This window comes from Leucoraja erinacea, chromosome 18 (assembly GCF_028641065.1).
Source record: "Leucoraja erinacea ecotype New England chromosome 18, Leri_hhj_1, whole genome shotgun sequence".
In the NCBI taxonomy this organism is placed as follows: Eukaryota; Metazoa; Chordata; class Chondrichthyes; order Rajiformes; family Rajidae; genus Leucoraja; species Leucoraja erinaceus.
The window spans coordinates 23,719,317-23,744,666 of NC_073394.1; the positions used below are offsets into that span (position 1 = coordinate 23,719,317).

General features: G+C 41.4%; 1 protein-coding gene across 1 annotated transcript in view; it reads left to right on the forward strand.

The window, feature by feature from the left end:
• The window catches only part of ddb1 (damage-specific DNA binding protein 1), a 64,575-nt gene that overhangs the window by 13,974 nt on the left and 25,251 nt on the right, over positions 1–25,350 (forward strand). The window contains exons 6-17 of the mRNA XM_055649600.1: positions 374–471; positions 1,048–1,206; positions 2,471–2,554; positions 5,767–5,883; positions 7,364–7,466; positions 8,294–8,369; positions 11,283–11,391; positions 13,494–13,672; positions 18,737–18,900; positions 21,560–21,667; positions 23,648–23,855; positions 24,671–24,766. Coding sequence (XP_055505575.1) covers positions 374–471; positions 1,048–1,206; positions 2,471–2,554; positions 5,767–5,883; positions 7,364–7,466; positions 8,294–8,369; positions 11,283–11,391; positions 13,494–13,672; positions 18,737–18,900; positions 21,560–21,667; positions 23,648–23,855; positions 24,671–24,766 — 1,501 coding nt within the window. The remainder of the gene's footprint in view (positions 1–373; positions 472–1,047; positions 1,207–2,470; positions 2,555–5,766; positions 5,884–7,363; positions 7,467–8,293; positions 8,370–11,282; positions 11,392–13,493; positions 13,673–18,736; positions 18,901–21,559; positions 21,668–23,647; positions 23,856–24,670; positions 24,767–25,350) is intronic.

A 25,350-nucleotide genomic window follows, 5' to 3' on the forward strand; every position in this document is an offset into this window, starting at 1 on the left:
CCCCTTTCTCCCGCTGCCTGGCACCCCCGTTCCTCAGATTAAATATATTTTTACACATAAATTATGAATAAAGATAAGAATTTATACACAGTTTATACAGGCAGCGCTTCGTTCGCTTTTTCTTTTTGGCGAATGACAAATCCCATGATTCCTTGCATTTTTCGGAATACTGAACTCACTTATTGAGCACATGAATCTCGGTTGACACCTCAGTGCCAGACGGAGGATGTAGTGCCCAAATATATATTAAATTAAGGCCCATGCAGCTGCTTGGGATAGATGGATAAGATACCCTAGCACCATTTTGAGAGAAATATGCATTTTGTTCCTGTGCCTTGAGAATATTTATAAATTATTCAGTTATTTTGTTCAGTTCCAGAACCATTTGGAGGAGCGTTAATCATAGGCCAAGAATCCATCACGTACCACAATGGAGACAAATACCTGGCAATTGCACCACCTGCTATCAAGGTAGGAAACCTCAGAAGGGTTTATAGAAAATCTTGTGAAGTAATTGAAGACCTTGGAAAACATAGTTCGTAATGTGTTTGGATTATTTGAAATCTTTACCCATGGCTTAATTTATCTTATTCATTCTGTTTCCCGTTTTCATTTTTAAATAATTCATAAGGAAAACGGACATAGTTTTTTGCTGAATTTTCATTGTGGTAAAGTTGAATAGAAGAAGGATTGTGCATAATTAACTCATATCAATAAAACCCCTGCAGTTTCTGGAAATTTGAAATGAAATAATTTGAATGTTGAATAATCTTTATTATATAAATAAAACAGTCATAGCTCTCAGTATTTCTCTTTAATTAAAAGCTGTTCAATATTTGTGTTAAATTCTATTGTGTATTGTGTGGTTTTTTTTAAAGTGTATCGCTGCTGACAAATTCATTTCACTGCACCTTCGGGTGCATGTGACGAATAAAATTGACTTTGACTTTGATTATAACAAGAAATGCATTGCTGCTAACAAACCTAGTTTCTTAAAGAAGATTATGACCTTTGAATGCAAATATATTTTCTCTACTTTATTGTCAGCAAAGCACAATTGTTTGTCATAATCGCGTGGATCCCAATGGTTCTCGGTACCTGTTGGGCGATATGGAGGGACGTTTGTTTATGCTGCTCCTAGAGAGGGAGGAACAAATGGATGGTAACATCACTGTCAAAGACCTCCGTGTTGAACTACTGGGAGAGGTTAGCAATGTCGAGTTGCCCTTTTTTAATGGATGTCCGAGGTTTTTAATAATAATAATTGCTGATGGTGGTATCATGGCAGGGGTCGGCAACCTACGGCCCACGGGTGGAATCCGGCCTGTAATCTGAAATCCGGCCCGCAGGCGTATTTTTTTAAAAATTAGTTTTCGCGACCTTGCAACTGTAGCCAGTCCCGGGGATGCGAGCTGATCTGGGAACTGCAGCTAGTCCCGGGGATGCGAGCTGATCTGGGAACTGCAGCTAGTCCCGGGGATGCGAGCTGATCTGGGAACTGCAGCTAGTCCCGGGGTACGCAGGTGACCTGGGCGCTACAGCCAGTGTTGGGGCAGGCGAGCCTATCTGGGAACAGCAGCCAGTCCTGGAGAAGCGAGCTGATCTGGGAACTGCAGCTCATCCTGGGGCACGCAGACGACCTGGGCGCTACAGCCAGTCCCGGGGCAGGCGAGCCAACCTGGGAACTGCAGCCAGTCCTGGGGCACGCGAGGGACCTGGGAACTGCAGAAAACAAATTGAAAAACATGTGAAAACTAATGCGAAAAACAACACCAAGTGTCACACTATGACGATCGATGTGACCCGCCATCCGCTCACAGACATGGGTCCTGGCCCCTATGCAGAACAAGGTTGCCGACCCCTGTATTATGGTATTAGCAATTTAACATGCTTATTTGACATCGGTTGTTAGCAAAGAAAATTAATTTATAATAATTAGGTTAATATTTGCATTAAATTCCTTCATTTTAAGGCCATTCTCTGTACCAGATTGAATAGTGTCAAATTACCCAATATTATACTTTATCTTGCCATCTTTCGATTTGGATAGGTTGAAAACGCACTGTTCTTTCAGCGAAGCCACTCTTATGAACAGCTGAATATTTAGTACAGTTCATTGTGGCTCCCCTGTAGTATTTTGGAAATCTGATTAAATTGTAGCTCTGTGTTTTGGTTTGGGTCAGGTTATCTACTTTTCAAAAGTAATTTATCTTAAGTTTCATAGGAAATTAGTATTTTTTATCATGTTAATTGTTTAGTTGCAATGTGGTTATGGAATTTATTTTTTATTTTTGAAGTAAAGTTGCAGTGAATTCATCATCACTCCAACCAGTAAATTTATTGATGCTGTAGTTTTCAGAACTTTTCATCTTTTTGTTCTCAGAAGTGGTATTTGAATTTGTAAATAATAATTTAGTTTATTATAATTTTCATATCATACAATGTTCTATATCCTATCTGTCCTTCATAGACATCGATTGCAGAATGTTTGACGTACTTGGACAATGGAGTCGTATTTGTTGGGTCTCGTCTTGGAGACTCACAGCTTGTTAAGGTGAGTACTTTAAACACATTGACACTGATTCTATTGTGGGCAGGTGGGACTAGTGTAGCTCGGACATGTTGGCCTGTGTGGCCAATTTGGGCTGCAGGGCCTGTTTCCATACTGTATGACACTATGACTATGACACACTTTGCCTACTGCTATTGGAAGTACTTTACACAAATTACATCTTTACCTTGGCTTGTGCTACTGAACCAGGTACTGTAGCTTTCCCATTCTCTAGTGAGGTATTTGCGCGTGATCCAGTATCCAAGGAGTTGAATTAAGACGATTACTACTTATATATGCTCCCCACCTCTGGTGCAGAACGAGATCCCAGAGACCCCCAGCCAGCAGTTGCCCAGCCCCGTTCCAACCTGAATGAGACTGACGTCAGGACCCTGCTCCTGCCTGAACTGAGACTGCCTCTTCCTGCTGATTTGAGATTGATATGGAAAGGAAAAGGGAAAAAAATCATTGCTGGCAGCATTATTAGTCAACATTATTATGTAGTTCAATTTGTGAGTCTACTTAAATGTAGTGTAAAACATTTGTTTATTTTTCCAGGCGCAAGTTCTTCTTTGCAATGCTTTATGTATGATTAGTATTATTTTCACTTCTGTCCTCTTATAAATATTGGTGCCCTAGACTATAATGCTAGATATGTAAGGTTCTAACCTAGGATGACTTGTCATCTGATTATAACTTTCGTCTTGTGAATACTCTGATTTTGGCCTTTTCAGGGCTCTCACAACTTTTTTTCCCTGTTGCCAGCCGGGCAACCTAGGCAGCTTTTTAGGTTGCCAAATGACAGTTTAGGTGGTCATTTAAGACGGCTTGCATGATGCGTGCAATAATGTGCTCGGACGAAGTGCTTAGTTACCATTCGGAATTATGCTCAATGAAGCACTCACAGTATCTCAACTCTTTTTACACATGGCAATTAATGCAATTTCTATTATTTCTTTCCGCTTCCAAACAAAAATGTGGTTGAATTATTCAGCGTATGATCAACCTGTGTCAATAAATCCTGGACGATGGTAACATATATGCTTAACCATGCAGACTACAGATTGATGGAAGCATGTTTTCTATGAAAGACCGAAAATTATCATGACATGGCCATAGCATGGTTTGTTATTGCTATTGGTAGAGAAACACTCTCGCTTCCCACATCATTTATCCACAACAAAATATACAGGTTGCAAGGAAATTTCTAAAGGCATTTTATGATAATAGCTGTTAAAACCGACTATACCCATCTGACAGGTTAAACATTACACTAACTGACAAGGGATGGTCAAAGGACATAACTGCAGCAAATGTTCTTTTGGTAATATGTTTAAAGGTGTCAAAACGCCACATTACCGGACATTCAGATTAGATGTATGTGCTATGAACAGCAATGAAGATACCCAGTTTGTACACACCAGGTTTAAAAAAAATTATTGATAAATGCTGTTTCCATTCTTCCCACTTAAGAATTAAGTTTAAAATTTCAATTGAAATATCTCCTGACCAAATTTGTAATGTATATGACCGACTGTAGAAGTAAACCCTGGATAAATCCAACGTATAGTTGTGAATGTTGCTCATTAAATAACTACAGTACTCCATATTAAGAGCATTGATTTGCCATTAAAAATAATTCTGTAATGACGTGTCAACGGTAGCAGTGACAATCGAACACTGCGGTTTTAATGTTTCACAAGTTCACAATTTAATTAATCTATCTTTATGGATTAAAACAAATAATAAAATTAATGAATTAAAACACATTTGATTACATTCTGTTATCAAACATAGTCGGTGTTTGCTCTGAAGACATTTCCAGCACAATATGGTCGGGGAGGGGGTGTGTGTGAATCAGTGCGGGATGGATAGATGGGGGGAGGGGTTGAGAAGGCCATCGTTGCGGAATGGATGGATTGAGGCAGGGGAATTGGTGCATGTTGGTTGGAGTAGGTAAAATTGTGAGGGGAGAGCACGGGGGATGTCAGAGGAGTTGAATGGGGGGATTAGTACGGGATGGACGGGGGGTGGGATCTGTGCAGGATGGATGGGGGGGGTAAGTACAGGATGGATGGGGGGGATCAGTACAGGATGGATGGATGGGGGGGATCAGTACATAATGAATGGGGAGATCAGTACTGGATGAATGGGGATAGACAAAAATGCTGGAGAAACTCAGCGGGTGAGGCAGCATCTATGGAGCGATGGGTGATCACTACAGGATGAATAGAGATCACTACAGGATGAACGGGTGGATCGCTACAGGATGAATGGGGGGGATCGCTACAGGATGAATGGGGGGATCGCTACAGGATGAATGGGGGGATCGCTACAGGATGAATTGGGGGTTCAGCGCAGGATGAATGGAGGATCAGTGCAGGATGAATGGGGGGGATCAGTTCAGGATGAATTGGGGGATCGGTACAGGATGAATGGCATCCCCCTTCCTCCCTCCCAGTCTCAGCGTATGGGAGGGTTTGTTTTGAAAGCGGATATGGCGGAGTGGCAAGCAGCGGCCGCTATCAGGGTGGGCGGGGTGCGGGAGGAGGAGGAGGAGCCGCTGCCGCTATGCGGGGCACGTCATTCGCTCCGGCCCTCCATCACCCTGCACCTAGTATATTTACCCTGCACTACAGCTTGTTACCGTCCCCGACACGAAACGTCACATTCCTTTTCTCCAGAGATGCTGCCTGACTTGCTGAGTTACTCCAGTTTTTTGTGTATATCTTCGGTATAAACCAGTATCTGCAGTGCCAAGCTGGGCAAAATGACTCGGCATTTAGGTTGCCCGGCGGCACTTTGGGTGGTCATTGGCACCCGGGCAACCACTAATTTCGAGTCCTGCCTTTGGTACTTGCTCGTGGGAAAGCCGACATTGGGGTTATAATGGGGAAAATATTAGGAGAGAATTATTAGTGTCGGAGGATGTTTCTTACTTGATTTCAGGAGGACAAGAAGATTCTGTGATTCAAGTGTTTAAGTTGCCTTATGGAAAAATCGTTGTCTGAGGCCATGTGGGAAGCATCATAAATCTTTTTGTTTTTTTTAATTGGTCTCTTATTTGCTTCATCCTATTATTTGTGGATATCGGGAATACAACTACGTTGAGTTTAAATTACCCCAGATGAATGTATTGAACATAGTTTGAAGATGACAGGACATATTAACATAAAAAAACTTTTATTTTAAAATCTGTTATGTTTTTGTTGCAGCTAAATGTGGATAGCAATGAACAGGGGTCTTATGTTGCTGGAATGGAAACCTTCACTAATTTAGGTCCAATCGTGGACATGTGTGTCGTAGATCTGGAAAGACAAGGTCAGGGCCAGGTAAGATGAAAGGTTTCCCCCCTCAATTCTTTGCCATAATCCATCAGACTATAAAATGACCTTTATGATATGAAGAAGAAATAGCTCATCTTCTGTTGATTATCATTTACTATTTCCAATAATACTGTTTCACGATGGCATCCAGAAGAAGTGTATGTTAATGTGGAGGATATAATTATTATCATTTTTAACCATATTTTGGTGGGGCTGGAAATACATGCCTTTTTTGTCAATAAATGCCCTTTTCATGCATTTTTGGTAATTCTATTATGCCTTTTTGCCTTCCTATTTCAGAGTTTTTTAGTGCCTAAACATCCTGGTTCTACTCATCATAGTAGCGTAACAGTTTCAGAGAAAAGTCCAATGTCTGCAATTAGTTTGATTGTAAAATTATCACGGGTAGAAAGGGTGGCAAAGAAGGCTTTTGGTACATTGACCTTCATCAGTCAGTGTACCAAGTATAGGATTTTATTCCTTGGAGCGTAGGAGACTGAGGGGTGATCTTATAGAGGTGTATAAAATCACGAGGAGAATAGATAAGATGAATGCACAGACTCTTTTACGCAGAGTAGAGGAATCAGGAACCAGAAGACATATGTTTAAGGTGTGTGGGACAAGATTTAATTGGAACCTGAGGAGCAACATTTTCACTCAGAGGGTGGTGAGTATATTGAACAAGCTATCAGAGGGGCTAGGGGTTGGTACTAAAACAGCATTTTAAAGACACTTAAAATACACAAAGAGGAGAAGAAGCTGTTCCTGAGTCTGGTGGTAAAAAAGTAAGCTGGAACTAATGATGATATAATGCAACAAGTATACAGCTCAATATTTTGTAATGAATTTCGATTCCGTAGTTAAAGATTGAATGTATTATGAAATAACAGTGAACTAGCTGATCTCAACTGGGAAAGGGTAGTGTTTAGATAAGCTAAGAAAACAATTATAATTAACCATATTATCCCTGGTTAGGGAGATAAAGTGCTAAATTGTTGAGGAAAACATGTTTTTAGAATAGAAAGTGAGAGCAAAGTGCTGGTTACAGAAAAATAAATGTATATTTTTGAAAGATAATCAACTAACACTTGAGACTTGTGCAAGCATTCATGTGGCTGGACATTAGGTGAAAGTATGTTTTTGATTGCGTGTGAAAGTTTTCTGGTCAAGTAACTTCTCAACACTTTGACTAGGCTCTAGTAGAATGCTAAGCCACTTCAAGATGCCTGGATGATGCAGAAATACCAATGGGGTTGTACTGCAGAAACAGTAAAAAAAAAAGACAAAACATTTTCTAAAATATTTCTCTTATAAAATGTTGCTCTTTAAGGATTTGTTCAATGGTAAAGAGAGTAACAAAATCTTGATTTCAAAATTCACCCAGTGTGAATGCACCTGAACGAAGGTTCATACAGCAGCAGTGGTGCTGGGTTTTGCAGTGCTGTGAGCTTACGACTGATCATGTGATCTTTCTCTGTTATTGCAGCTAGTTACTTGTTCAGGAGCATTTAAGGAAGGTTCATTAAGAATAATACGAAATGGAATTGGGATCCATGAACATGCAAGCATCGATCTTCCTGGTATTAAGGGTATGTTGGCAAAAACATTTGAAAAGTTCAGATTAAATGTCATACAGTTTTACTGAGGATAGACTCCTGTTTTGTGAATGGTTTATCAATATTACAACTTTATCCTATACTTAAACAAAACAATATTGCAATGCATGGAACATTCACCCTTGGACACTGGCTGGGATTTTGTTGGTCAAATGGTGGAAATGCCTTAATAGAATTTTTTTTTCCAAGGTTTGGCAAGTATAAGCACAAAGTTGGATAGCTTAAACTTTGTATAGTGTGTACAACCAGTTGTAAAACTGTCACTAGCCTTGCACAGGGAAAATCATTCGGAGCCAGAAGACATTGGAAGTGTGAAACAGCTAGAGTGAGTTACTTGAAAGAAGGAGAGAAGATCAGGAAAAGTGAATTTATGCCTGCATTGTTTTGCATAACCTTTTAAAATGAGGGTGGTGATCACAAGTATTGTGACGTTATTTGAAGCTTTATCCTTCAGATCAGATACCCAATCTGGTCTACCTTTAATATCAAAAAGCATATTAACGAGTCCTGTTTGAAGAATTTTGCTGTGTATGTAGTTGGTCATATGGTCATAGGGTCATAAGTGCTAGGAGCAGAATTTCGGCCACTTGGCCCGTCTGCGCCGCCATTTACTCTTGGCTGATCTATCTCTTCCTCCCAACCCCATTCTCCTGCCTTTGCCTCATAACCCTTGACACCCATACTAATCAAGCCGGTGCTTGGTTTGTCCTGATTGATTGAGATGTCTTTTTGATTTGAATGAGATGTATAACGTCACAATTAATAATGTATTTCCCTGACCTGGTTTTGTCCCTTCTCAGGTTTATGGCCATTGCGTTCTGATTCCACTCGTGACACTGATGATATGTTGGTGCTTTCATTTGTTGGACAAACACGGTAAGAAGTTGTTTTATGAACATATATTCTGTATTTTCCTTCTTTGGACATTGAGTGTGCTTTCATGTTATAGCATAGTAAAATAATTGAATATATATGGCAATAGTTAAAGTGATTTTTATTTTCAGAAATAATCATGTTTAATATTCCTGTGTCATTTTAGGCTTGAAGCCTGTTAAAACTTTTGTGGTTTACATATAGTCAATTACAAATACAGCAGAATCGCACATTGATTTTCAATACAAATTCTTTTCTAAATCATGTACAAAAAGTAATATTTGAAAAATGTTCTTGACTCCTGTACAAGCTTTTACTATTTAAAAGAAAATAGATCATGCTATTTTAGTTTGGCCTACCTGCCAGACATCCAATAAGCAATGTTCCGACTGCGCCGGTCTTGGTGAGCAATTGCCGAAAAAATGGAGTCTCCCTTTATCCTACAGAGTGCCCCCCATAACAATAAGTTTACGTCGGACACAGAATGCAGCGGCTTTCATATCTAGCCAGTGCAGAGAAAGCAGCGCTAAATGGCTCAACTCTGCCTGTCTCACCGGAAATTACCAGGCCTGCCAGGATATTGAGAAACTATGGACCCACATACAGCCAGCGCGGAAAAGCAGCACTAAATCCAGCTCAACTCTGCCTGTCCTACTGGGTTAACCTACAGCCCTGCCTGGACTTGCGGGAACGGTGGCCCAGGCTTACAGCCAGCGTGGAGAAGCAGCACTAACTCCACGGCTCCAGGCTAGTGTCCCGTCAGTCCAGGTTAACCCGGCGAGACAAGCAGAGTTGAGCTGGATTTAGCGCTGCTTCTCTGCACCGGTTGTGGCCCTGGGTGCGACACTCCTGCCTGATTCCCGATGTATCTGGCCGCCCCCAGTCGCTTTCTGGCGGGGACGCGACTATTTCTCCGAGTCGCGTCCTCGCCCCCCCCCTCGCAGCCTACCACCTGGATCGGAGCGGCCTTTCCTGCCGGGGACCGGGAACCAGACCAGAGCTTCAACAGCGGCGGCATGGCTCTGGATTCACCGCGGAGCGGGCGATGCCTACCTGGGTCACCGTTTGGCGCTCCGGAGTGTTGGGCCGCTGCTCCAACACCGTGGAGCTGCGGTTTGGGAGAGCTTCCAACGTGGGCGGCGCTGGCTGTCAACGTGAAGTCCTGGGGCCCTTTGCCGAGGGCCACTAGCGCTGCATCTCCGCCCAGCGTGGCCTGCGGACTTTGGGGGCCGTGGGCTCCGGTAGGAGGTGGCTGATTAGGTGTCCAAGCCGCTGAGGAGGTCCTCCAGCCCCGACGTCAGACTTGCATCACCCCGGCGAGCGGGCCTGAACATCGGGCCGCCCGTAGCGGCGACTGCGGAGGGCTCGGGGAGGCCCCGACCACGGGTGAACATTGGGGAACATTAGAGGAAGATGACTGACTTTGGTGCCTTCCCTCACAGTGGGAAACTTATATTCTGCTGTGTGGGGATGTTTTATGTTGAATTCTATCAACTCTGTTGTGTTCTTTATTTTTACTGTATGGCTGTATGGTGATTACATTTCACTGTGCCAACTGGCACATGCGACAAATAAATGTATCTTGTATATTTTAAATCAATCACATTTTAAGCTTTAATAAATCCCTTTTCCACTTGCCGTGCCCATCAGCTGCGCCTGCGCAGTAATACCTGCGAGTTCTACGTCACAATGGGAACCCAACAGGCTGGAATTGCTGCGCCACCGGAGAACCGCTAAGAGTGGATTGGGGGGGGGGTCAAAGGGTGGAGTGGGGGGGGATGAGGCGAGGAGGGGGGATTAGGGGCGTCACAACGGGAACCCGTCCGCCGCGTCTGCGCAGTTAGGGGCTATGGATGAGTGGTGGAATATTGCATTGGGGGGAACGGGTTGTGTTGGGGGAACGGGTGAGTGGTGGAATATTGCGTTGGGGAATGGGTTGCATTGGGGGAGCAGGCCTCCCGTGTGACTGGGACCCAACGGGTCCCACTTAGTCTAGTAGATTGTAAATTTAAAGCAAATTTTTTACTATCAAGAGAGTGGTCTTTTAGATTATTCATGTCCCACATTATCCTGAGTATGGCAATTAAGCAGCAATTATTTGTTATTTTAAATAGCAGAAATGTATGCATTAAAGCTAGGCTTATAACAAGTTTATGGTATACATCTTCAGGAAGATGTACGTGTATGAGTAAGTAGTACAGGCCAATGTTTTGGAAAAACGATCCGTTGATTTATCAAATAAGTTTTTAAATTGGCAGTCAAAGCAAAATAATATGCATGATTACATGGAAAGAGTGACGAGAATAGACAATAGACGCAGGAGTAGGCCATTTGGCCCTTCGAGCCAGCACCGCCATTCAATACTGATCATCCCCAATCAGTACCCTGTTTCTGCCTTCTCCCCATATCCCCTGATTCCGCTATTTTTAAGAGCCCTATCTAGCTCTCTCTTGAAAGCATCCAGAGAACCTGCCTCCACCACCCTCTGAGGCAGAGAATTCCACAGACTCACCACTCTCTGTGAGAAAAAGTGTTTCCTCATCTCTGTTCTAAATGGCTTACTCCTTATTCTTAAACTGTGGCCCCTGGTTCTGGACTCCAACAACATCGGGAACATGTTTCCTCCCTCTACCGTGTCCAAGCCCTTAACAATCTTATAGACTTATAAGAGAATAGGGAGAGATTGGGAGAATAGGTCCCAATATATTGCTCTATATGGATGTGTGCTAAATGGTCTCCTGTGCCATAATAGTTCTAGTAGAATGATATTCCAGTATAGTGAACTCTGTTTATAAAATCTCTACCCAGAAATCCTGGAAGAGCAAGGTAGCCAAAAGGAGGATAATAACCATTGCTGAGGGAGGTGGGTGATATTACAGTGCTTGTATTTTATTAATTACTGTTTTGTCTTTGCAGTGTGCTGATGCTTAATGGGGAGGAGGTGGAAGAAACTGAAATGCCTGGCTTTGTTGATGACCAACAGACATTTTACTGTGGGAATGTTGCCCATCAGCAGCTCATTCAGGTGAGAGAGACTTCAGATACAACATTACTTTTCTAGTGTCAGATTGTTATCTCAATATCTTAAAATCTAGGCCCTGGTGAATATTTGCAGGTAATATGAGTTGCACTAAGGAAACGACAGTATCGTTGACTAAGTTCTTATTTTTGTTGGTACATAATAAACAAATACATTTGAACATTGAAATTCAAATTTCATGAGCTTGTAGGAGTCCCAATTTCTAATTTTGTGTCTATAGATGTTCTGTGATCAGAATATATTACACAATGGTCATACCTTAACTCCCCTTCCATATACTAATTTATTTATTGTTAATGTTGTTGTGTTAGATTGATTAAAATTATTTGTATGTGATGCTATCTGTTTTTAACTAAAAGGAAACAACTTCGAAAACTACATGTGTATGATCTGACAGCTGGCTGCTACATTCGTTTTTCCCCAAAATGTGACCAACATTGATTCATTTAATTTCCACTTTCTCATCCAATTCATTGTTGTCTATTTACACTGTTACAATAAATATTGTTCTTATGCTGAGGGGTTAAAATATTTGTTTAATATCTCAGCTATTTCCGTATTTTTCACCTGTGTCCTTGCCTCCAAGAATCTTCATATACTTTTCTGCTCTTGCTTCATTTCCATTCCTCTTTTATATTTTGTACTAGTTTAATTTATTTCTATCATCTTTATTAATTTGTTTAGGTCATCCTTTACTAGATTTCTAAATCATTGTTAATGTTTCCGATTATTTGGGGGAAAATACGATTCAACCTGAAACATATAATGGTGTGCTCATTATTGATCTGGTATTTCGTCAAATGGAAATCTGATGAGACAACCATTTTGACAACACTGAAAATTAAATAAAATATGTAATTACTACCAGATACCTAATATAAATGGTATTAGAATCGGTAGTTGATATGTACTAACTTGTGCTATGGGATTCACTATTTGGGCATTGCAAGGTTGTAAAGTTAAAATGCCATATTATGCAAATATCACACAACTAAGTTGTCAATGTCTACACACTTTTTACAATACAATACAATACAATACAATACAAATTTATTATCATTTGAGCCCCAGTGAGACTCAAACGAAATGTTGTTTCCACAGCCATACAAACAAAGACACTGTCTTACAGACATACACATAATTAAATTCACACAAACATCCATCACAGTGAAGCCACTGTGATGGAAGGCAAGTCTTTTCTCTCCCCTGTTCTCCGTGTCTCTCCCGATGTCCAAGCCCCCAGGCGGGTGATGATAAGTCCCACGGCCATTTTAGGCCGCGCGGGGCGATTTACGGCCCCGCTCCCGGTCTGAAAGTCCAAGGTTGGAACCCCCACGGGCGATGGTGAGTCCCACGGCCATGAAGCCGTGCCGGGTGATGTACTGTCCCGGTCGGGGTTGTTCCAACCCCGCGATACGGGCTGGAGAAGTCGCGTTGCGGGAGCTCCGGGAAGCGGTCTCTCTCTCTCCTCCCAGACCCGCGAGCTCCCGATGTCACAGTCCACCGGACCTGCGGCTGCGTTGCTGGAGCCTCCGAGCCCCAGGAGTCGAGTCGCAGCAGCGAGTCACCGCCGCTCCCCACGCTCCGAGGCCGGCCACCCCCGACGATGGTGAGTAGTCCGCAGCTCCGCAGCTCCGCAGTGTCCCGAGCCCCCGGGTCGTTCAGGTTGGAGGCCGCTCCACGGTGCTAGGCCCCAACGACAGCCGAGACCCGACAGGGAAAAAGTCGGGTCTCCCGGACAGGGAAGAGATTTTAAACAGTTTCCCCTCCCCCCCCCCCCCCCCCCCCCCCCCCCCCCCCCCCGCCCCCCACATTTACACATTTAAAAATACTATTAAAAAAACACCAAAACACTACATTTAACTAGACAAAAATAAAAAAAAGACAGACAGGCTGTAGGGGCCGCTGCAACGGGTGAGTCGCGCCGCCAACTATTAATTGACTGCTTGCTAAGAATTCTTATATTGTAACAGTATTTCTTGCTTGAGAATGGATAATCAGCTTGTTTTCCCCATGTAGAACCCAAGTATCAATTGTAACATATGTTGTAATGCATTCTTAGTGCTAATGACTGTTCTGTGCTTCAGATAACATCTGGTTCAGTGAGACTGGTCAGCCAAGAGCCAAAGTCTCTGGTTAGTGAGTGGAAGGAACCAAATGGAAAGAATATCAGTGTGGCATCCTGCAATAACAGCCAGATAGTAGTAGCAGTGGGTCGTGTATTGTATTACCTGGAAATCCATCCCAAGGAGCTCAAACAAATCAGGTAATGAATCCGATTGAGTCATAATCATTGATTTCTTCTCACTCGAGCAACTCTAAAATTTCTCTCTGCCATTTAGTACAGGAGCAATTTTGGTTCATGCCCATGTTAATGAACGCCTTGATTTAGGCTCAATTCATGATCTTCATGAGTCCCATAATATTTTCCAGAGTGCCCTATAATATTTTATTGAATGTAAGCATGGTGGGAAAGTATGCTAGCATTTTTTGTAATCTGATTCCAAGATCATCAGATCTTTAACATCTATTTGAAATATTCCAATTTCATATTATATTTGTCACTGCCATTTCCTCGCTAATTATCATCTCTTCTATATGCTAATTTTTAACACAAAACTGCACTCCTGCTTACCTGATGCTGGTCCTCAAATTAGCTGAGAATTATTAATGATTTCCTCATTGCAGGTACATGGTACTTTTTACAAAACTAACAACGGCATCCTCCTATTCTAGCTCTTCATCATCATCCAACTGGATGTGATTGCATTGGCTCCTTCCATTCGTACATATCAATTTCTATCGAGAACTAACTAACTTTGGCATAGGAAGCAGCCATTTGGCAGATTAGGCTGATGTGGGCTCCCCAGCAGAGCAATTTCCTTGTGTTATTTTCCTCTATCTTTGTTTTTCCATCACAGGGCCTTCAAATCCTCTTTGATTCTTTTGCCACGTACCTGCATTAGGGACTAATTTACGGCAGCAAAATCACCTATCAGCATGTCTTTAAATCTCTCAGGATTTCTAAGTGCCTATTCTTCATCCCCTACTATTTTATGTTTGCATGCAATTCCTTTACACTGATAATACCCAGCAGATTCTCCCCTTCACCCTCTGTGGTCTCTAATTTATTGGACTATTTGACTAACAATCAATATGACCAGAAATTCGCTCTGGTGAAATAACAAAGATGTTGTCCTTTGTCTTTGTTACATTCTCTGTTCCTCATTGATTCTGACGCTCTCTAATTCATCTGTTTGAAACTGAACCAAAATCCTGCCTACAACCTTAATATCCTGTGATGACCCACATATTCAGTCACTGAGTTGCTGTAAAGGTTTAACTTTTGTAATACTTCTGAAACCTTCAAGATATCTTTGTTAACTATTCAACTGCATTCCTGCTCACTTACCCACCCTCATAGAACTGATCATTCAAAAGGTAGGCAAAATTGCTGGAGAAGCCCAGACGGTGAGGCAGCATCTATGGAGCGAAGGAATTTGGGGTCGAGACCCTTTTTCAGACTGGTGTGAGGGGTGGGGGTGGGGGGGGGAGGGGAAGAAGAAAGGAAGAGGTGGAGACTGGGCTGTGGGAGAGCTGGGAAGGGGACGGGAAAGAGGGAGAAAACAAGGACTACCTGAAATTGGAGAAGTCAATGTTCATACTGCTGGGGTGTAAACTACCCAAGCAAAATATGAGGTGCTGCTCCTCCATTTGCGGTGGGACTCACTCTGGCCGTGGAGGAGGCCCAGGACAGAAAGGTTGGATTCTAAACGAATGGGAGTTGAAGTGCTGAGCCACCGGGAGATCAGGTTGGCTATTGCGAACTGAGCAGAGGTGTTGGGCGAAGCGATCGCCAAGCCTACACTTGGTCTCACCGATGTAAAGCAGCTGACGCCTCGAGCAGCAGATGCAATAGATGAGGTTGGAGGAGGTGCAGGTGAATCGGTGCTGCACCTGGAATGACTGCTTAGGTCCTTGGATGGAGTCAAGGGGGGAGGTAAAGCGACACGTGTAGCATTTCCTGCGGTTGTAAGGGAAAGTACCAGGGGAGAGGCTGGTTTGGGTGGGATGGGACGAATTGACCAGGGAGTTACGGAGGGAGCGGTCTCTGCGGAAAACCGAAAGGGGAGGAGATGGGAAGATGCGGCCAGTGGTGGGATCCCGTTGGAGGTGGCGAAAATGTCGGAGGATTATCTGTTGTATGACAGCCGGTAGGGTGGAAGGTGAGGACAAGGGGGACTCTGCCCTTGTTACGAGTGGGGAGTGAGAGCAGAGCTACGGGATATAGAAGAGACCCTGGTGAGATCCTCATCTATAGTCGAAGAGGGGAACCCCGTTCCCTAAAGAATGAGAACATCATTCAAAATGTTTATTGTAAGTACTTAAATTCTAGCAACCATTTAGATCTACTTCTATTAAAGAATACCTCAATTTTTCAATTTATTTAAAAAATAAATCCTTCCAGTCTTACCCATTCCACCCCTGATTCTTTAACCCTTGATTAGTAAAATACGTGGTATTGTAGATAGTGAAGATGGTTATCAAGAATTGCAGCATGATCTTGATCAGCTGGGCAAGTAAGCAGCAGAGTGGCAAATGGAGTTTCATTCAGATAAGTATGAGGTGATAGATTTTGAGAAGTCAAACCAGGCCAGTGCCCTAACAGTGAATGATAGGGACCTGGGGAGTGTTGTAAAGCATAGGGATTTAGGCGAGTACAAGTACACAGTTCCTTGAAAGTGGTATCGCAGGTAGATATTGTGGTGAAGAAGGCTTTTGACATGTTGGTCTTTATTGCTCAGGGAATCGAATGTAGAAGTTGGGGCGTTAGGTGATAGTTGTACAAATCGCTGATGAAGCCCACTTAGATTATTGTGTTCCATTTTGGTCCCCCTGCTATAGGAATAATGCCATTAAGCTTAAAAGATTGCAGAGAAGATCTACGTGGATGTTACCAAGAGTAGAAGGCCTGAGCTATAGGGTGAGGTTGTGCAGGCTCGGACTTTATTTATTGAAACGCAGGAGACTGTGGGTGATCTTATAGAGATGTATAAAATCATGTTGGAAACAGATAGGGTGAATGTAGAGTATTTTTCCTGATGAGTGATGGGTCAGTTTACAGGGAGGAGGCACAGAGGTTATAGGCTGGTGCTCAGAAAACAATTTAGCACTCAATACCAAGAAAACAAAAGAGCTCATCATCGACTTCCGGAAGAAGCAGGGTGACCATCCCACACTGCACATAAACGGAGAAAGAGTGGACAGAGTCTCCAGTTTCAGGTTCCTGGGCACCCACATCTCAGCAGATCTCAGGTGGTCAACTAACATGAACTCCCTGGTAAAGAAGGCACAACAACGGCTTTACTTCCTGAGATCAGTCAGGAAAGTCAACTTGCCTCAACAACTGCTAGTGTCATTCTACCGTTGCTCCATAGAGAGTGTCCTGACACATGGCATCCTGGTGTTGTATGGCAACAGTTCTGCGGCTGACAAGAAGGCTCTGCGGAGAGTCATCAACACAGCCCAGAAGATCACCAACACACATCTGCCTGCCCTGGAAGAGACCTATAGCTCTCATTGCCTGCGAACGGCATCACGCATCCTAAAGGACCCGTCTCATCCGCACATCACTTGTTTGCCCTTCTGCCCTCAGGAAAGCGTTACAGGTACATCAAATCACACACCACAAGATTAACAAACATTTTCTACCCCAAGGCCATCACCACTCTGAACTCTGCACTGAAAACACACCCCTCATAGCCAATATTTTGTACTGCTTTAACACTATACTGTGGAATATTGCACATTCTGACTTGACCTGATGTTTTTCTTGCCGTTTTTGCTATTTTCATTGTCGTTATTTATTTATCTGATACGTTGGAACTCCGCTCGGGCAGAGCACCTGAAATTTCATTGGTATGTATTACAATGACAATAAAGTGTATTATTATTATTATTAGGATAGGGGAGTCAAGAACTAAAGTGTATAGTTTTAAGGAAAGAGAGGAATCTGAGGGGCAATTCTTTCACACAGAGGGTGATGTGTATATGGTACGAGCAGCCAGAGAAAGTAGTTGAGGCATGTTCAATAACACAATTTAAAAGTCATTTGGGTATGTATGTGGACAGGAAAGATTTTGAGGAATCTGGGTCAAATGCAGGTAAATGGTACATCTTGGTTGGCATGGACAATTTGGGTCGAAGTCCTACGTATGTGCTGTTTAACTGCCTTTCACCATGGTTTAGATCATCTGTCTTAATATCATCATAAGTTGCATAATATCAAATGTTGTTTTGGAGTACTCTTATGAATGAGTTGTTATTGCATTTAATTCTTTGATTATGGTTTGGAATGCCGTTTAAGTTTTAATTTTCTGAAGAGAGACAACTCTGATTAAATTATGCGTAAGAAAACTTTTTAGATCATTTGCTATAAACATTCATTCCATCATTCTATAGTGAGCAAGTCCATTATAGCTTGCATTAAAATATGGTATCGCAATTCCATCCGTATTCACTAAATACATTACATAGAAACATAGAAACATCGAAAATAGGTGCAGGAGTAGGCCATTCGGCCCTTCGAGCCTGCACCGTCATGGCTGATCATATTTCAATAACCGCAATGTTTTTATTTCGATCAGATGAACAATTGCATAATCAAATTAATATGGATGTCAGAATTTTGAGTTAAAATTTAAAATAAAATCAGGAAATAGGAATTGTGGTAGAAAATTGTTAATTTTTCTTTTTGATGTCCTTGCATTAGAAATTAATAAGTAGATAGAAAAAATAAATATGCAGCATCACAGAGGAAAAGTTAGAAATCAATTTGGCAGGATATGTTTGGATCAATGGTTGCAAATAACACCCTTTAAACCTCTGGGTGGGATTTAACACTGCTTAAGAAAAATGTGAACAAAGTAATATTCATTAACCTTCCAAGCACAGTGTTATGTATGTGAGGAAAATGTTTTTTTTTTTTCTTACTTTCAAAATTATACCCTAATCTTTTTAACATAGCAAGTAATCTTAAAAGGGGTGGAGAGGAAAAGATAGATCAGCCATGACTGAATGGCATACTAGGGTCGATGGGCCCGGCCTAATTCTGCTCCCATGACTTATGAACCTAGAGAAAATAGATAAACTCTGACAGAAGGAAATGAACACCAGACCTGTGAGTGGAATTCATAGCCTGAAAAAATACCTTGTTATATGGAGGGGAAAACACCAACCTAATAATGTTTTATTTTGTTACATAAAGATTTCTGAGCACTGTTTAGAAACAGTCATTGAATTTGACTGTATCTTTTTCAAATTCCATTAGTTTTATCGAAATGGAACATGAAGTGGCTTGCTTGGATATCACTCCATTGACTGAGGGAAGTAGTATATCACCCTTGTGCTCTGTGGGTCTTTGGACAGATATTTCAGCCCAGATCCTCAAACTACCATCGTTTGAAATTCTGCATAAGGAGATGCTTGGAGGAGGTAAGAGTGAGGCAATGTTGGGATATCGAGGGTTTAATGGCTTTTATTTAAGAACTTGTATCTTAAACTGCCTTTTTCACACGTGCTGAAAAATAATTACAATTCCTTTTACAATGTGGTAATCAAGAAAGTATTAATCTTCAAAAGAGGCTTGTCAATTATTTGCAATTGTTACAAAATAAAATTAACAATTAATTTTTAAAACATTACTTGAGTACTTTCTTTAGATCACAATTTTTGCATGATTCCTTTTGGATGCATGAAATTCATTTTCTTTATGCTGTGGGGAGAAGGAGGTGCTGGGCATTTTCAGCATCATGACTTTAACATGGAGAATTGATAGGCGATTCTCTTCTACTCATTTGGTCTTTTAGATTGTCATTGTAAAGTGTCTTTGCATACCAGGGGCATGGAATAAAGCGCTTATTGTGGAAGAAATAGCCCTTATTGTGTTTGTTTTATGTCATTTAGTTGTTTTAGATACAGTGTGGAAATAGTCCCTTCGGCCCACCGATTCCGCACTGACCAACGATCACCTGTTCACTAGTTCTATCCTACACGCTAAGGACAATTTACAGAGGCCAATTAACCTACAAACCTGTACGTCTTTGGAATGTGGGAGGAAGTCTTGAGAAAACCAAGGGGAGAACCTGCAAACTCTGTACAGACAGCACCTGTAGTCCGCATCGAACCAGGATCTCTGGCTGCAAGGCAGCAACTCTACCGCTACGCTACTGCGCCGCCCTTGTCATGTTGCTGTCCAACGTCCACACTGACTAACAATCATTTCACCACCCTGTAACTCCCTTGTCCTCCTCACCTGTTCCTCAAACGTGTACATCAACAGCCTGTTTCACAATCCTCCTAATCAGACTTTCTTTCCTCTGGTTTCTTGCTCGGCTGGTTTCCATATCCCTTCCTAGGTCCAGTTCTGACTCCTCTTCCTCGGAATATCTTATCCTAAACACCTCATCGTGCTTTGTGTTAGAAACATGAGAGGGACATGATTGAAATATATAAGATACAAATGAGTCTTGGGAGGGTGGCTGTTTCTTCTTAAGAGATAATCCAGAACTTGGGAGTTTAAATGTGAGGAGTCATCCATTTATGAGAGAAATAAGATGACTTTGTTTCTGAGGATCATGAGTCTTGAACTATTGTTTCCACTACCTTTTGAGAAAAAGTATTTTAAATAAATTGAAGACTTGGTTAAATAAATCCTCAACAAGTAAAGGAGTGAAAGGATTCCTCAGATAGGTGGGAATGTGGAGTTTACATTTTGGTCACATCAGCCGTAATCTTATATGTGGCAGCAGATTTGAGAGGCCAAGTATCTGTTTCTCCTCTGATATGTACATTTATATCAGTAAAGATTATGAAGGCAAAACATTTTCCATTAGACCATTAAATATTAATATGCGATTATTGTTTAATAGTGCCAGTAAAACAGCAGTGTACTCAATTTAATGTTATAAAAAAAGTTTTGTTTAAGAAAAAGACTGGGTATTTGACTTTTATATTGCAACTCAAGTGTAATTTCATGCTAAACAACCACTAAGCTTTAAGATGTTATCTATTAATAACATTTTAAACACTTATTAAACCTCAGATGATTGTCATTATTCCTCATAGATACCTGTTTTTGATTGTTTGCAGTGTAAATGTATAATCGATGTGAAAAAACATTAATATGCATTAGTTTGTAGTGAACCTTTATTCTAGATTTCTTATTTTGAGAAGGAATCAAAATGGATCTTTCTCCTTTGTTTTGACCTTTGCTTAAAGGTGAGAGAAATATACAGGTGACAGCTTTTCAAGTCAAATTTCTGAATAATTGAATTATTTTACTTCATCTATGCACAGAATGTTACTGTTGCAAAATGAAAGACTGGTAGCTGGCAAACAACCGATTTTCGAGGGACCCAATGATTTGAAGTTTAATTTTTATAGCGCTGTTTAATATCAGTAGGTCAGTTTTTGCTTCGGCAGCTCCCGATGCATATTTCCCCAGTCCTGATCCTCAGATTCTGGAATGCTAATCACACTCACCCTGAAGTCAAATATTACAGAGATCATTTTACAGAGGCTGTCCATCAGAGGACACGACAGGAACATGATACATAGCAGGCCGCCCAGAAAAAGTCCAGGCTATGAAATGTGCCTGAAAATCATTCATCTGTCCCTAGGTTTGTTTTCTGGCAATGCTGCCAGTTTTATTACAAATGAAATGATATTTACAAGATTTTTTAAAAGATTAAAGTTATTAAAAAGCAAGTTCATCTGAAGGCTCAAAAGGTTAAAACAAATTCATGAAAGTGCAGTAGTATACCTTTTACTTCCTCCTTTTCATCACAGCCCTACACTTCCTTTTCAAGTGAATTAGCTTAAGATCCAAAAACGGATAACCTTTTATAAATGCTTGGAAGTATCAGCAATTCTGCTCCTCTGCTGGACTTTGTGGGGAATCCAATGGTGAAAAGCATCTGGGAAATTATGGAAATCCTGAGTCTTATCGACACTTAAATTGAGAAACTCCACTGGTTCTAGGTAGAATAGCCAGTAATAAACAGAAATAAACAAATTGTACCTTCATAAATTTACAGTTTAAAATAAAAAAGCAAATTCTTACTACATTTTTATTCTTTCCGTTTTATTGCAGAGATCATTCCACGATCAATTTTAATGACAACATTTGAAGGCAGCCACTACCTGCTGTGTGCTCTGGGTGATGGCGCCCTATTTTACTTTGGACTTGAAATAGAAACAGGTATATTAATAGCTCCTTGCATGAGCAAATGTTGTTGCAGATGATGGTGGGTATATGGAACGAGGTGCCAGAGGCAGATACTATAACAACATTTAAAATACATTTTGACAGGTACATGGATAGGAAACGTTTAAAGGGATACGAGTCAAATGCGGGCAGATGATTAGTGTACATGGGGCGTCTTGGTCAGCATGTGCAAGTTGGGCTGAATGGCCTGTTTCCATGCTGTATGGCCCTATGATCTGAGTTATCTACCAGGAGAAAAGTTACAGTTCACCTTTGAAGATACAGCTTACTGGTCGGTGCCACTGAGTCATAGAAGAGCCTTGGCACCAAATAGAGTCTTACGGTGTGGAAACAGGCACTTTGGCCCAACTTGCCCCCACTGAACGACATGTCCCATCTACACTAGTCCCACCTGCCTGCGTTTGGCCCATATCCCTCTAAACCTGTCCCATCCATGTACCTATTTAAAGGTTTCTGAGACATTGTGAGAGTACCTGCCTCAACTACCTTCTTTGGCAGCTCGTTCCATACACCCACCATCCTTTACATGAAAAAGTTGGTGAAAGTAAATTTGAAAGAGTGTCTTAAAGAAAATTTGAAAGAGGTTTTTGGAAGGAACCCATTGGAGCAGAGAGCACTTTACCAAGGAAGAAGTGGGTGAATTAAGTCAGAATGTTTCATTGTATTTGTCACTATTGAGGGGTAAGGGGATGCCATGTTTTATGCCATTACTGCCATCTCCTTTGAGAATAACCATAGGACCTTGATCAATTGGCCAAGTGGGCTGATGAAATTTAATGCAGAAAAATGTGAAGTGTTACAGTTTGGAAATTCTAACATGGGCAGGACCTACACAGTGAATATTAGAGCTCAGGGTAGTGTTGTAGAGCAAAGGGATCTAGGAGTGCAGATGCATAGTCCCTAAAGGTTGAGCCATAGGTAGATCAGGTGGTCAAACAGACTTTTGGCACTGGCCATCAGCCAGGGTATTGAGTATAGAAGTTGGGAGGTCATGTTGCAGTTGTATAGTAGGGTGGTGTGGCCGCATTTAGAGTATTGTGTTCAGTTCTGGGCACCATGTTATAGGAAATATGTTGTCAAGCTGGAAAGTGTACATAGAAACATAGAAATTAGGTGCAGGAGTAGGCCATTCGGCCCTTCGAGCCTGCACCGCCATTTAATATCATGGCTGATCATCCAACTCAGTATCCCGTACCTGCCTTCTCTCCATACCTTCTGATCCCCTTGGCCACAAGGGCCACATCTAACTCCCTCTTAACGTACAGAGAAGATTTACGATGATGTTGCCAGGACTAGAGGGTCTGAGCTATAGGCAGGGGTTGAGTAGACTGGGACTCTATTCCTTGGAGCGCAGGAGGATGAGGGGTGTTCTTATAGAGGTGTATAAGATCATGAGAGGAATAGATCGGGTAGATGCATGGAGTCTCTTGCCCAGAGTAGGTGAATCAAGGACCAGGGGACAAAGGTTTGTGAAGTGGAAAAGATTGAATAGGAATCTGAGGTGTAACTTTTTAACACAAAGGGTGGTGGATGTATGGAACAAGCTGCCAGAGGAGGTAGTTGAGGCAGGGACTATCCCAACATTTAAGAATCAGTTAGACAGGCACATGGATGGGACAGGTTTGGGGGAGATATGGACCAAATGTTGGCAGGTGGGACTAGTGTAGCTGGGACATGTTGGTCGGTGTGGGCAAGTTAGGCCGAAGTGCCTGTTTCCATACTGTATCACTTATCTATTAAAACAAATTAACTTAAAACTGAAATTTTTACTTACAATTGAATTACCTTAATGGAGCTTGAATAATGTTAAATGTCATTTCTATCCTGTGTTTATAAATAGAAAAGTTGTATTGGTTAGTAACTTTTATTTATTTCCATTGATGTCTGCTGAAAGTGGTGGAGACATGGTCAAGCAGCTTTGATCTCACATTCCTTTCATTTTTAAAAAATTAGGTTTGTTGAGTGATCGAAAGAAAGTCACACTGGGGACTCAGCCAACGGTGCTGCGAACATTCAGATCTTTGTCCACCACAAATGTCTTTGCTTGTTCCGATCGTCCTACTGTCATTTATAGCAGCAATCACAAGCTGGTCTTTTCAAATGTTAATCTCAAGGAAGTAAACTACATGTGTCCTCTGAACTCCGAGGGATACCCTGATAGGTTAGTTGTGAATGAGTAGTCTCTGGAAATATTTTAAAAGTTTACTGGTGACAGTTTTTGAAAATTGAGTTACCGATTGTAACTATTGCTGTTTGGATTGTATGTAGAAGGTGGCAAATAATCACTATCTTGAATCACTGCTTTGCATTTAGTTAATGTCATATTACAAGCTGTTAGGAAGAGATTTCCTGAATTTTGCATGGTGACGTAACAGTATTGCTGCCTTACAGCGCCAGAGACCCAGGTTTGATCTTGATTATGAATGCTTGTCTGTATGGAGTTTGTATGTTCCCTCCATGACCTGCGTGGGCTTTCACCGGGGAGCTCTGGTTTTCTCCCACACTCCAATGACGTACAGGTTTGTAGGCTAATTGGCTTGGTATAATTGTAAATTTTCCCTAGTGTGTGTAGGATGGTGTTAATGTACACTGGTCGGCACGGACTCAGTGAGCCGAAGAGCCTGTTTCCGCACTGTATCTAAACTAAACTGAACTGAATTATTTTTTGCTGGTTCTCCATATCCCTGAATTTCTTCCCAAAAGCCCTGTAATCTTTATTTTCCAAAACCATTATTCAGTTTTCATCTGAATGTTCCAATTGAATGTTTCCACTGCCTCTTAAGGATTTCATCTACATATTTTACATTCTGAAAACATGTCCTGCACAAGGTTTTGTATTACAACATTTCTGGGAAATACTTTGGAAAGTCTTTGTTAAAGCTGCTTCTGAGTGATAAAATTTCTGTATTCTAGCTGTTTGCCTCCTGGGTGTTTTCACTGCTGTGCTCCATATCTAATTTTGCTTTGTTCTTATAGTTTGGCTTTGGCCAACAACAGCACTTTAACTATAGGAACCATTGATGAGATTCAGAAATTACATATCCGGACAGTGCCACTTAATGAGTCTCCAAAGTAAGTGTTCACTGTCAACTGTGCATGTGATCGGAAGCAAAAAGAGTTTTATGATGTTGATTGTGTGTCCAGTGTTACCTCAGATCACTGGGCTGTTCTATTATATGGAGAAGATGGAACAGGGAACAGCTCTAATCATTTTTGCCTTAAAGCTAGTTAGGTTGAGGATTAGTTTTTAACTGTAGCGTGCTTTGAATCAGCTTGCTTTGAAGCAGCGACTATAAGTGCCAAGTTAAGATTTTAGAGATCTTGCATTTTATACAGGAGCAAATGATCACATCTTTGTACAAGTCAAAATAAAATTCAAATGAACTCTAACAAAATATTTAACAAGAAAAATATAAAATATGTAAATACTTCTTATTGGGGGATGCTGTTCGTTCTGGAAAAACAAACCTGTTCATCTGGTCCACTCACACCCAAGTTTCCATGTTGTGGTTCTGTGCTAACCGTCAAAAGTAATGCTTACATGTACCTATTGCTTAATATACAAACACACTATTCAGTGCCTATTGAATAAGTCTTCAGACTTTTAGTACTTAGAAAGTTTTCACTTTAAAATCAAGCACCGTTTCTATTTCAGC